The sequence below is a fragment of the Sphaerodactylus townsendi genome, linkage group LG10 (assembly GCF_021028975.2).
Source record: "Sphaerodactylus townsendi isolate TG3544 linkage group LG10, MPM_Stown_v2.3, whole genome shotgun sequence".
NCBI classification, from domain to species: domain Eukaryota; kingdom Metazoa; phylum Chordata; class Lepidosauria; order Squamata; family Sphaerodactylidae; genus Sphaerodactylus; species Sphaerodactylus townsendi.
The window spans coordinates 48365391-48379127 of record NC_059434.1 but is presented as its reverse complement, the minus strand read 5'-3'; the positions used below and the strand labels follow the sequence as shown (position 1 = coordinate 48379127).

The window sequence follows — 13737 nt, the reverse complement described above, 5'->3', positions numbered from 1 at the left end:
TGCTTGCCTCTGCATGGGCTGACAGAGCTCTGAGAGAACAGTGAGTAGCCCAAGGTCATCCAATAGGCTTAATGTGGAAGAGTGGGAAATTAAATCCAGTTCTCCGGATCAGAGTCTGCTGCTCTTAACTATTTCACCATGCCGGCTCTCGTATATCCCGTTATAATTTATCCAGAACAAAATAGATGTTCCTCTACCACTATTCCAGCTTCTGCTTCTCAGCACTGGGAAGAACAATGAGGACCCAGTGTGAAGGATATTAATGCCCCAAAGTACCACAAGAAGTTCAAAAGAATTTAGGTGCATCTAAATCTCTATCTGGAATTAAGTCCCATTGCCTGAACATTCACAATAGTGGAACAGTCAGCTCTGTAAAGAAGTCTTTCCAGTCATAGTGAAGCATGAGGCAAGATAATGGGCCATACTGTTGTCATGATGTGAAAGGTTGTTTTACTTGAACTAGATGTCTCTTTCTAACACAGGAAGGATGGATAACAAGATAACCATTTTAAATTGCTTGGGCACACAAAATCATTATGGGGCAAAGACTCCCATCTTGCTTTGGAACCAGGAATAATTAGCTATTGTAGACTTTGAATTAGTGGAGTGATGAAAAGAGTTCCTGAGGGTGGGAAGAAGAACACCTCCACTGGATAACAGGGAGGACTCAGTGATCAGGAGTTATAATATCTGGAACTAAAACAGCTGAAAGTACAACAGTTAATACCCAGTGAGCTTGCTTGAGAACATTTGTCATTGTTGATGGACTACAACTTCAGTCTCTCTCTCTCTCTTTTAAGGTGAGGAACATAAAATTGAATCTTGTCTTTGCTGTCTTAAATTCATCACAGGTCTGCAGAAGTTTGTCTCTAGGTTTCTATTTGCAACAAGGCTGTTGTGCTCACAGTTATAGCCAGTCCAGTTGGCCAATATAAAACTGCTGTCTGTAGCTTCCATTCTTGGGAGTCAGTGAACAGTCCATTTCTGTGCTTCAAATAACTTTCTATGCCTCTCTGATCTCTACTAAATGGAATAATAATCCAGGAACTTGGGAGTCAGGTAAATTTAGCAGTGCACAAAAGAAGTTGCATTCTGCTTCTGAGAAGTTCTTTAAAGTAATAAAGGTTTTATTATTGGATTAGGGCTATGTGCCTTGTTCAGAAATGGTCCAGCGCTGCATTCTGACAGCATGGTACCTTTAGTTCCTGGTAATACTCTGCTGGGCAGTCTTTGATTGAACCCTTCACAAGTGCTACCCCAGCAGTTGTTGGAAAAGTAAGAGTTTTTAAAATATCTTTGTTTAACATACCGGTTAATGAATTGAAAATAATATGATGCCATGATGTACTCTGTCAGAATGCAAATATAACAGAGTCAAGAGTTTCGTCAGAAACTCTAATCTACTAAAACAGAACATAAAGGAAAAACCATCCACTGTAGCAAGAAGGCCCAGACCTAATCGTCCAAGCTAGTTTGATCTTGTCAGATTTCAGAAACTATGCAGAATCTACCCTGACTAATAAGTAGATGGAAGACCAAGGAATACCAGAATCACTATGGAGAGGAAGGTAATGGCAAACCACTTCTGTTAGTCTCTTGTCTTGGAAACCCAGTTGGATTGCCATAAGCCAATTGTGGTTTGAAGACACCTTACACGCATGCATGCATACACACACGCACACACTCCAACAAGAAACCTTACTGTTTGCATACTGAGTGTTCTGAACTGCCCTTCTACATGAAGTGACCTACCAATTAGCCTGAATAAAAATGACATGGTAGGATTCAGAATTCTAAGCCTCAAATACTGTGCTCCAAGACCACCAGGAGGCAGATTTTGATGCTAAACATTCCAAAACTTCATAAAAACTGCATGACTGTGAACAAAAATTATCATTCTACTTGTGCAGTGATCACACGCTCTACATTTGAATGCTTGTCAGACTTCAGGTCTGAAAATAATAGAAACTGTAGATTTGCTCCAAAGTCTTTATTTCAATTTAAAAGGACAACATGAAGCAAAGACGAAAACTGAGGTTCCCACTCAAATCTACTGCCCATATCTCCCAAAGCTCCCCGCCCCCCATAGCCAAATGGCTCCTACGATTCCCACTACAAAGCACTACAAGCCTGGGAACAGTTCACTCTTCCCAGTTGATAAGATCAGTTCTTCCGGGGCTGCCAAGGCCGCCTGCACAAGGAGGCAGAGTACAAAGTTATACACAATACAATTCCTCTTTGCAAATGCCCGCTACCCATCAACTGACAGACACAGGCCTGACAATGCTTCAGTGGCACACTGGCTGATTTTGAGCCTCACATTCTTAGGCAAATCATAATTTCCCATGGTTGTGAAACAGATGGGAACAATCAAATTAAAAGTTTGGGCTTATTCATACAGTACTTGGGTGGCAGTGTAGCTGCCTAGCTCAAGGCTGTATGGGTACCATTCTATACAGAAAACTGTTTGTGTAAACAGTTTCACAGCAGGGATACTTCACTGTTTACAAATAACATATTTGAACATCACACTTTACTCTCTCTCTAGCCAAGTACCTCTTTTGATTGCGTTCACAATTCAAACTGAGCAGCGTTTTGGGTAACTTTGCATCTATTGCAGTTGCTGTGTATATTTATGGCTCATGGACATATCATGCACATGTCGTGATTCAGTTTAAATCAGTACTATGCTGCTTTTCGCAGCATTCATCAGTCAGCACTATTCATCATGTTGGCATATGGTCAGAAGTTATGGGATTACACAACAGTTCCCAAGTAGCAATGCAAGCATACACAAAGTATTTGTAATCCAGTTTGCGATCAACTTGACTTTGGTAGTGAAGCAGCTTGTACATCCTTCAGCAGCTTCTATTCCCCCCTGCCCCCCAAACAGGATCAGATCAACCATACTTCTTTCAGAAAATCAGTAATATTTTCTGTTGAGTAGATGATGAGTAAGAGTAATTGTGCAAAAGGAAAGGACTAATGCACTTGTGCAAAACAATACAGTATAATTTCGAGTGCTTTGTTAAAAAGTGAAAAATTTCTATAATTGCTTAAAGGTGCTGCTTAGCTTTTGCACCTGCCTTCTAACATCTGCATTAAACTTTCATCAAACATTGCCAAGAATCTGAGTTTTCAGAAGACAGTAGTTCAGCTTTCATACTACACTTTTGGGTTTTTACAGCTCTAAAACTTTTTGGAAGCAAAGTAAAAAACGCAGAATTATGAGAGACATTTTATAATTCCTAAAGGTGTTGGAGAAGCCTGTTGTTTCTTAGGATCTGGGGTAAATAAGTGAATGGGGTATTTTTGGAAAGTGCTGCTACCGGAATTGTTGCCCATTCCAATGATGCAATGGTATATGCTGATAGTATTCCAGTAGCAGTGCTTACAAGATAGTTTCACATTCCTATTTCCTCATTAGAACCCACAAGAAGCACTTTCCTGCAACATAATTTTTTTCAGTTTCCTGCAAGAGAATTTCATTTTTCCAAACTAATAAATAACTACAGCTTAACTCTGATTTCAACTTCATTAGCTAAAATAAGATACTGCTGGTGAACCTGTATATCTGACGCCTGAAAAATACATATCAAGCAAAGGAATTCAGAACTTGTATTTTTTCCAGTATACTGATAAACAACCTAGACCCTCTGGCCTTCTGAAGAATTAGTGAGATAAAGCTTGTGATTATAGATAGGTGTGGATAACAAAGTATTCTGTAAATGGGACTACATTCACCATGTTAAGGATATGAAGGATTACATACCGTGTTTTCCCTGAAAATAAGACAGGATCTTATATTAATTTTTGCTCCAAAAGATGCATTAGGGCTTATTTTTAGGGGATGTCTTATTTTCCCCCCCATGATTTTGTGCCCCCCACATGACCAGATCACCTGCACTGGGAAATCTGAAACTAAGGCTTATTTTTGGAGTAGAGCTTAATATTTCAAGCATCCTCCAAAAATCCTGAAAAATCATTATTTCAGGATAGGTCTTATTTTCGGGGAAACAGGATAGTCATAATAAAACATCATTGATCTCTTCTGTTCTTGTCTTCTAACAATTTTAAATTTGTAACTTGTCAACATTCAGTTTTCCCTGGCCTGTTCCAAATTTTATATAGAGGTGACCTGAAGAACAACAGAAGATGCTGGTAGCTTCTAGTGAATGTATCTATTATAATTTCAATACATGTATAAATCTATTTCATTTTTTAAAAAATTAACCTCCTCTCAGGAAAATGGGATTAAATTTAGCAAGTAATTTAATAAAACAATACAAGAAAAATGACTTTGCCATTAAGGACAATGAAGTACTAATGCATTTCATAACTAGCGTCTTACCAACTGTAAAAGGGTCAGCGCACATGTCACTTCTATTTCCCTTCCAATCCAGCAGGTATTCAATGCCGATGTGATCCGCAGCTTCTGTATGACTGGTAACTTTCATCATCATGTTATGAGCTTTCCCAATGCCACAGAATACCTTTGTTTCATTCACTAGAGGCAAATCAGCAAGAACATTTGCTGCACAAAATGCCTCATCAAAATATTCACAGGCTTTCAAGTAGTTCCCCTAATAAAAGAAAAAAAATGCTTCTCAGTTTTTAAATATTTAGTTTTCACGAGGTTTAAATTTGTTGCCGATTGGACCAATTCAGTAGCCGGCTTTATAATTCTGGGTGCAGAAAAAGTTTACCTTGGTGTCTCAATATCTTGACATGTAGAACATAGTTAACATTATATAGTTTACATTTTAAAATCCTTTCCTGCTGTGTACGCTATGATCATGCACTGCTCTTTCCCTCCCCAAAGAGAGACAAAAAGAAAAAAAATGTTGCTGTCACTAACATTTTCCTCTAGCACCTGCAAAAGTAGGAGACCTGGACTTTAAAAACAGAGAGCTACAACAGGAAACGGCATGAAAAAACGAGTTCACTTCAGTGAATTGTATAAAACTTTCATTACTGCAGCTACCACTTTCCTCCCATAATAATCCCACTCCTTGCAGCAAAATCTGCCACCATTTTTAAAATCAACCAGCAAAACTCCAATGAAAATACCATCAGTTTAACAAATCATGACCACAAAATACATAGAGAGGCAATCTTGGTGACTGTCATTTGTTGGTCCAGAATCCTCTTCCTCTGCCAAAGTCTGTGCCTGTATGTCCGCCTGAAGCCGTACAACATTTCTAAAAATTCACAGAAGTTTTGGGTGGTACCATCAAAAATATGTTCATTCAGAGGCAAGCCCACTGAATTCAAATGGGACTTACTTATTGGAAAGTCACAGGATTGTAGATATAGAGTTCCCTGCCTCAAGTTCTGGAGATGTGGTCACCTGTAAGTTCAATTAATTAAATGTGCCCCAGTACTCAGTAAAGGCCAGGGGCGAATCTAGGCAAACTGGAGCCCGGGGACAAAATCTGAGTTTGGTGCCCCCCCCCCCCGGTATGGACGACCACCCTCCCCCACAACGACCAAACAATGATTTTTTGTACCAGCTCACAAAACACCTCCCACCACCAGCAAAACATACATGGCTCTCCCCACCAACTCTCTTTCCTAATTTTGTCCTCACACCAACCCTATGAGGTAGGTTGTTAGCCTCAGAAACAGCTCCAAGCCAGTGCAAGTGGGAATTAACTTTTAAGCATGTAAATCTCTCACAAATCACCGCCCCCATCGGAACCTTCCCCCCAAAGGCAGTTTGAACAAAGAAAGAAAATCAGAGAGACAACTGTGAGTTGGCTGAAGTACCTTGGATAGCAGGCTTTCCCCATTTATCTTTGTGGATCTGATGTGGGGTAAATCTGCCACCTTGCAGTAGTGCCTCTACCTATACTCTACTCATTTTAAAACAAGTGTCAAGGTTCCAGTGTTCTTGTTACCAGACAAACCTGTAGTAGAAGGGGTGGGTGGGTATTTTTTAGAAACAGTGTTTATCCTTCCTGCAAACTCCCCACGACATGCCCAGGTGGAGGCGGCCTGGCAAAGATGCAGGGCCTTCTGAGTTAAGCATGGGGACTGGGCGGCCTGCCGCCCCCACAAGAGTCTGGAGTGGGGAGCCATGGCTGCTGAGGCACAAGGATGGCCCCCATGGCTGACAGGGAGGCCATAAGTGGGGCTTGATGGGGGGTGGTGGAAAAACCAGGCCTTGCCCCCGGTGCTGGCAGGGCAGGGGGCGGGGGGCAGGGGTGGAAAACTTTTGTCTAGCCCTGGGCATCATTTTCTGCCAGTGTGCCTCTGAGTTTTTCACTTGACAGTATGCTGAGAACTGGGACTGCTGTAACTCACAAGGTCTGCTCAGGAGTTGGTCTGATATATTTGGCTGGCTAGTACTGGAAACTTATTGCTGGACTAGATGGAGATAGGTCCCCTCTTGAAGGCCAGAAAGAGTGGGCTCCACCACCACATGATGCAGAAGATCGGAACCTCATGCTTTTGTCAAAAGCCAAAGCAGCTGAGGAAGGGGAAAACAAATGGATGTTTGACCAATTCCCTAAATATTTTTTTTTTGCACTACAAATTGACTTTCTATCAGAGCTTCTATTTTGCTTTATTGACCAACCTGTCCCCTCCAAATTAAGCAACCAGCCACTGCTCTGGAGAGGACCTGCTCCCAACACCCGTGGCAACAATCTGTCTAAAACAAACATCCAAAAGAATCATAAGAGACCCTCATAATTGATGTTATAGGTAATTTAGTGCTAAGTGTAATGCAGCAAAGAGATGAATGAATGTGCCCTTTTCAGCCTGGTGGCATCTAATATGGAAAACTGGGTTTGATTCCTTACTCCTCCCACATGAGTGGTGGACCTTTATCTGATGAACTGGATTTGTTTTCCCCCTCCTACACATGAAGCCTGATTGGTGACCTTGAACTAGTTCTCTTTGAACTCTCTCAGCCACACCTACTTTACAAGGTGTCTGTTGTGGAGAAAGGAAGGGAAAGGAGTTTGCAAGCTAACAAATGCCTTCCTTTCCTCTCCCCACTTTCTTCCTCTCCCTCTTTCCTGCCCTTGTAGGGTAGCAGGTGGGGCAGACAGAGTGGGGCATCAAACTCACTCTGCAGATTACAGCCCAGCCCCACAGCAAAAGTTAAGAAGCCAGGCGCTCCACCCCCATATTAAGGCTATTCACAATAGCAAACAAGATTTTAGGAATAGAAGAACAATTTGGATTCATACATTGCCTACAAGGAGTCTCCAAACAGCTAACAAACACCCCCCTTTCCTCTCCCTTGTAAGCAGACAAAGTGGGGCATCAAACTCACTCTGCAGATTACAGCCCAGCCCCACAGCAAAAGTTAAGAAGCCAGGCGCTCCATCCCCCCACCCCAATATTAAGGCTATTCACAATTGCAAACAAAATTTTAGGAATAGAAGAACAGTTTGGATTCATACATTGCCTATAAGGAGTCTCCAAACAGCTAACAAACACCCCCTCCCTTTCCTCTCCCCACAGCAAGCACCTTGTGGGGCAGAGAAAGTGGGGCATCAAACTCACTCTGCAGATTACAGCCCAGCCCCACAGCAAAAGTTAAGAAGCCAGGCGCTCCATCCCCCCCCCTCTAATATTAAGGCTATTCACAATTGCAAACAAAATTTTAGGAATAGAAGAACAGTTTGGATTCATACATTGCCTATAAGGAGTCTCCAAACAGCTAACAAACACCCCCTCCCTTTCCTCTCCCCACAGCAAGCACCTTGTGGGGCAGAGAAAGTGGGGCATCAAACTCACTCTGCAGATTACAGCCCAGCCCCACAGCAAAAGTTAAGAAGCCAGGCTCCATTCCTATCTAATATTAAGGCTATTCACAATAGCAAACAAAATTTTAGGAATAGAAGAACAGTTTGGATTCATACATTGCCTATAAGGAGTCTCCAAACAGCTAACAAACACCCCCCCCTTTCCTCTCCCCACAGCAAGCACCTTGTGGGGCAGAGAAAGTGGGGCATCAAACTCACTCTGCAGATTCCAGTCCAGCCCCACACATACATTGCCTATAAGGAGTCTCCAAACAGCTAACAAACACCCCCTCCCTTTCCTCTCCCCACAGCAAGCACCTTGTGGGGCAGAGAAAGTGGGGCATCAAACTCACTCTGCAGATTACAGCCCAGCCCCACAGCAAAAGTTAAGAAGCCAGGCGCTCCATCCCCCCCCCTCTAATATTAAGGCTATTCACAATTGCAAACAAAATTTTAGGAATAGAAGAACAGTTTGGATTCATACATTGCCTATAAGGAGTCTCCAAACAGCTAACAAACACCCCCCCTTTCCTCTCCCCACAGCAAGCACCTTGTGGGGCAGAGAAAGTGGGGCATCAAACTCACTCTGCAGATTACAGCCCAGCCCCACAGCAAAAGTTAAGAAGCCAGGCGCTCCATCCCCCCCCTCTAATATTAAGGCTATTCACAATAGCAAACAAAATTTTAGGAATAGAAGAACAGTTTGGATTCATACATTGCCTATAAGGAGTCTCCAAACAGCTAACAAACACCCCCTCCCTTTCCTCTCCCCACAGCAAGCACCTTGTGGGGCAGAGAAAGTGGGGCATCAAACTCACTCTGCAGATTACAGCCCAGCCCCACAGCAAAAGTTAAGAAGCCAGGCGCTCCCCCCCCCCGCCCCCACACACACCCAATCAAGGCCATTCACAATTGCAAACAAGATTTTATGGATAGAAGTGCAGTTTGGATTTGCACATTACCTTTAAGGAGTCTCCAAACAGTTCACAAACGCGCCCTCCCTTCCTCTCCCCACAACAAACACCTTGTGGGGCAGGGATTGCCTTCCTAGCCAGCCTATGGACTTCTCCTGTGCTGGCTGGCGCCTGTCTGCTGGGGAGAAGGCTTGAGAGCAACATCAAGGACTTACTGGAGAATAAGGCACTGCACTCTGGGCGAGAGGGAGGGGAGGCGGAGCTCTCCAGTCCTCCTCCTGGAGGCACAATGGTATTTCTCCCCCGCCCTCTGGACACTCAGGGCCACCGTAGCGAGTGGGCGGGGCTATGTCAGGCTTCCTTAATTTTTTCAGCAGCCGCTTCCTGAATGCCGGGCTTGCTTGGGCTTCCAAAATCAGTCTGCGTGAGGGGATGTTTTGGCGCCCCCCACGTGACTGCAATGGATGCGCCCGGGGACAAGGGATACCCCTTGTCCCTAGGCAAGTCCTCCAGTGGTAAAGGCACACTAAAGAGCTAGAAAGAGTACAGCAGTAATGGATACTTTTCTCTAGTCTGGTTTATTAAGAAATGCTGACTGGGTAGAACACCAACATCTACTAGTGAACATATGTTCTGTATGTGCATAACAAGAGCATCTTAATTCACTGATTAAACTTTCAGCCCCCTAAAATCAACACTTGAAAAAAAAATTACATTGTGTCTAGAGAATGGCCTAAATGGAGTTAACTTTTGCTGAATTCATGATGTCAACATCAATCTGTTTGCACAAACATATTTTGTTATGTATACCAAGAATGTCCTGTGCAGATAAAGCCACTATCTCCCTTATTATCTGCCTACACATGTGCTACTTCATCTATTATACTATTACATTTCATTCTAATAACTTGGTATATACAGAGAAATATAATGTGCACAATAACTGCACATTAATCACCAAGCATATCATATACAGTGCATGCCTTGGGAAGCAAGGACCGACTGCTCCTCCTTCTATGTGTACTTACATGTTACAGGTACATTTGCTATGAAGGGATGAGGCTGATTAATGAATAAAGAACATTTTAACTCTCCTATTTGTCCTTTCATTAAAGTATGAGGCTAGTTTGAATTTGCTTGATATTCATGCATGTGATACAAAGACGAGGTTGCTGGATGAGGATCCAGGAGAACCAGATTCAAATCTCTACACTGATATGGCAGTTTGCTGTGAGCTCTTGGACCCGTGACACACTCTCAGCCTAATGTACCTCACCAGGTGGTTGTGAGGGTAAAATGGAGGCGAGGAGAACAATGTAAGCTGATTTGGGTCTCCACTGTGGGAAAGGCGGGTTATAAGTTAAATGACTGACAGACAGACAGACAGACAGACAGACAGACAGACAGACAGACAGACAGACAGACAGACAGAGTGCTGCCGTATCTGATAAAGAAGTGAAGGCAGCTAAAATACACTGAAATAAAGAATCTGAAATCCTACTCAGAAAATTGAACTGAAATTGATTTAAAAACTGGTCAAACCCAGAATGCAATGTGACCACTATTTGAATTATTTGGCACAGTATTTCAGCTACTAATTGACAATAAAAGTTTGACTAAAAACCCTGTAATGGGCAATGTGACCTCTACAACAACAATGAATAATAAGCACTTAAAATCCATATGTGGGACTACGTGAGTAGCAAGGACTAGGAAGCTGCAGGGAAGACAAGTGTTTGCTGCTTTAGGATGCCAATATGCTACAGCACCCAGATGGAGAAAGTGGTACAAAAAGTGATGCACAATACAGTGTGAAACCATACCAGAATCCCTGTATAGCAGCGTTTCCCAAATGGTGGGTCATGACCTGACACTGGGTCACGAAAGCAAAATGCTGGGTCACCTAATGTCCAGGGCTGGGACCGACCACCCCACCCCCGTCCTTGCTTGGAGGGCACCACACACCTGGGGCCAGACCAGCCGGAACAATACAGCAGCTTTGGGGCTCCTCCCTGGCCAGCCTACCACCCAGAAAGGGGCCGGGGATGGAACTGAGGCTTCGTGGCAGATGCTGGTGCCGTGAGGTAGGTGTGGGCAGAAGCAGCACCCTGAGGAGCCTCCCTGATGCCCCTGCATGCAAATGATAAAAAAAATAGTGTGTCACAGAGGAGAGGTATTAAAATAACCAGGCTATGGGAAAAATGTCTGGGAAATGCTGCTGTATAGGAATAGGTATATGGGTATAGGTATATGGCACAATGACACTTATGCTAATAGAACACCACTTCTGTTGAAAGAAACCTCCCTGATTTTTGTTTATCTGACCTCCCACTGTGCAGTCCATTTTGGTTCCTCCATGTTGTTGAAAAATGGGAAAGGCAGTATATTCCTGAAGCCTGCTGTGTGAACTTGGGCTAGTCACAGTTCTCTCCAAACATTCTCAGCCCCACATTTTTCACAAGACATATGTTATGGGGAAGGCAAGGCAAGGCTACTGTAAGCTGCTTTGAGACTCCTTAGAGAAAAAGCAGGGCATAAAAACCACCTCTTCTTTGCTTGCATTGCGTGCAGATGGTGAGACCCTTCTCCGTCAAAATAATGACACAACTACGACAGGCTGGAAAATGGATTGGGCCGCAGCCCAATTTATTAATATATAAACATAATTAATATCAAACTATATACAGAGAAGCTCGGGCAGCAAAACGGGTCGCAACATCAACATTCCCCAATCTCCATTGGAGCTACTAGCAGGAAGGGGAGCCCCAGAGGTAACACTCCGGCTTCCACCCTTCCTGCTCCTGCTGAGGATGCGGGCACCGGCTAAGCCCATGGCCGCCTACCGGCCCGCCATCCTCTCCATGCTTGCTGGGGTGTCAGGCACCGGCTAAGCCCATGGCCGGCCCGACCCTCCCCACTCCCTGGGGTGTTGGGCAGCGGCCCGGCCTACCGGTCTGCCAGCCTGCCCGCCCCACCCCCAGCCCTTCCGCAGGGCACAAGCCTGGGAGAACCTGCCGGATGGCTCGTTTTCTCCCCAGATGTTGCGACTCCCGTTGCCAACCCGCCAGGGCTGCGACAATAAATGACCAAGCAACAACCCTTTCCTCTTAGGGAGGGTTGGTGGGCCACGCCTTTCTGAGTCTCGCCGCCGGGAAGGGCGAGCTCTGGGTGTGGTGCCCTTTATATATTCAGGCTCCTCCCGCCTTTACCGGCCCGGAGCCAATCATTGCACCCCATTTGCAGCATGCCGTCCGGCTATGCTTGCAAGGCTATTTTGCCTCCTTTGCTCACCCCGGCAGCAATGGCTGCACTCGTTGATTCGGTTGCTGCTTTATATTGTAGATCGAATCTATAATAATAAACCCAGATAAAGAATCATGCTTCCTGTTAAGCTGTTTTGTTTCATGGGGAAAAGGAAAACAACAGGAAAAGTCATGTTTTGCCAGCATTTGGAAACAGAACAGCTTCTCTGCTCTGTGGTGACTTTGGAAAAGGCAAAAAATAATGCATATAGGAACGTCTACAGCAAAGAAAAGGCAAGTTGGCTGTGAGGCAGAACATAAGTCTGTCAATGACGTGTCTTAGCTTGCAAAGTTAACTGCAAGTTTTAAAATGTTTTTCTTTATGTCACCTATTTCTAGTTATCATCTAAAATCAGGGGTTTTAAATTGTGCATATTTTATCAAGTGTCTGCTCCAAAGATATGCTGTTTCCAAGATAAGGCATGTCAGAAGCTTGAAAACACAACCTGCAAGTGGTGTCAAATTGAAACTACAAATATTTAGGATCAGATTCCATGACTATAGACCAAGCTAGTACTTACTCTTTCATTGTAAATGTTTCCCAGGAATGTATATGCATCCACTAAGTTATGGGTCAGTTGAATATTCTTGGCAATATTCATAAACTTCTCCAAGTATGCAATGGCTTCATCCACTTTCCCTAGACTGAGAAGAAATAAAAGAGACTATACATTTAACAAGGAAGTTCCTTTTTCCATGCATAGGTAGAGTGTCTAACAGTCAATCCATGTATCAACTTGACACAAAGATTCAATAGCTTGAAATTATTTGTGTACTTTGGAGAAAAATCATAGACTGTAGCAACTAATACACACCATGAAGCTACAACTTAGAAACGTGATAGCCTCCTTCAAGAGATAATGGCTGAGCTCTATGCAGGTAAGCCAAGGGTTGCTGGTGCCACACTACCTGCCATACCAGCACTGAACTGCAGGTTTCTCCTCTAATTCCCAATTCAAATATACACAACCTGAGGTCACTCCAAAATCTAAGCTGCATATTGGCCAATATACACCAACACAATATTTGCACATTTTTTAATAAAGGAAGCTATATTTACAATAAAATATCTCACACTACAGTAACAGCTCACAGGCCAGACACTCAAGTTTGTAAGTAAACACATCACACACTTTCTTTCATGTGTCACGGCTGGTGACCTTAATATCAGCTGTGAATAGGAGTGCCTAATGTAGCCGTGCAGAAATCAAAATGTCAAGCCACCAGTGAACAAAAAGCTCAAGTCCTAATATAGAAATGTGCTGAAAATAAAGTTTATATATAATGATAAAAGGAATTTGTTTAAAAAGCTCCACACCAATTTTCAGGTAGCAGATAACTAATTTCAAGAAATAAAAAGTGTCATGCATAAGAAAATGTTCAAAACTATGATTATGTTGTTCCAGTGTCCTCTCTCACATGGGAACTACAAAAACAACAGGACATCTGCAAACCTATAAGAATATGACATATCCAGATGACTGAAATGCAGAAAACTAATGCCGCAAGCTGACAAGGTGCCTTACAATGACCGACAGTTAAAATGGCAAAATTTGTATTTTAAAAAATTGTTTATAATCATTACAATTCAGAAGAGATGGCAACTGAACATTCCTGGAATGTAAAACGTATTATAAATATTTGCCACATGTCAAAAGGTTTCTAAAGTTTAAAATCAGAGTCACATTTTGAAGCCTATTTTTCTTACCAAGGGGAGAAAATCAAACATTTCCACATTGAAGAACTGAACTGATTTATATA

At 43.1% G+C, this 13737-nt stretch overlaps 1 protein-coding gene across 2 annotated transcripts in view; it reads right to left on the bottom strand.

Moving 5' to 3' along the window:
- Window positions 1–13737, bottom strand: part of TTC29 (tetratricopeptide repeat domain 29) — a 143087-nt gene that overhangs the window by 46889 nt on the left and 82461 nt on the right. For both annotated transcript variants that reach the window (XM_048508830.1, XM_048508831.1), the window contains exons 11-12: window positions 12498–12621; window positions 4352–4583 (exon numbers count right to left, since the gene is read on the bottom strand). In XM_048508830.1, coding sequence (XP_048364787.1) covers window positions 4352–4583; window positions 12498–12621 — 356 coding nt within the window. The remainder of the gene's footprint in view (window positions 1–4351; window positions 4584–12497; window positions 12622–13737) is intronic.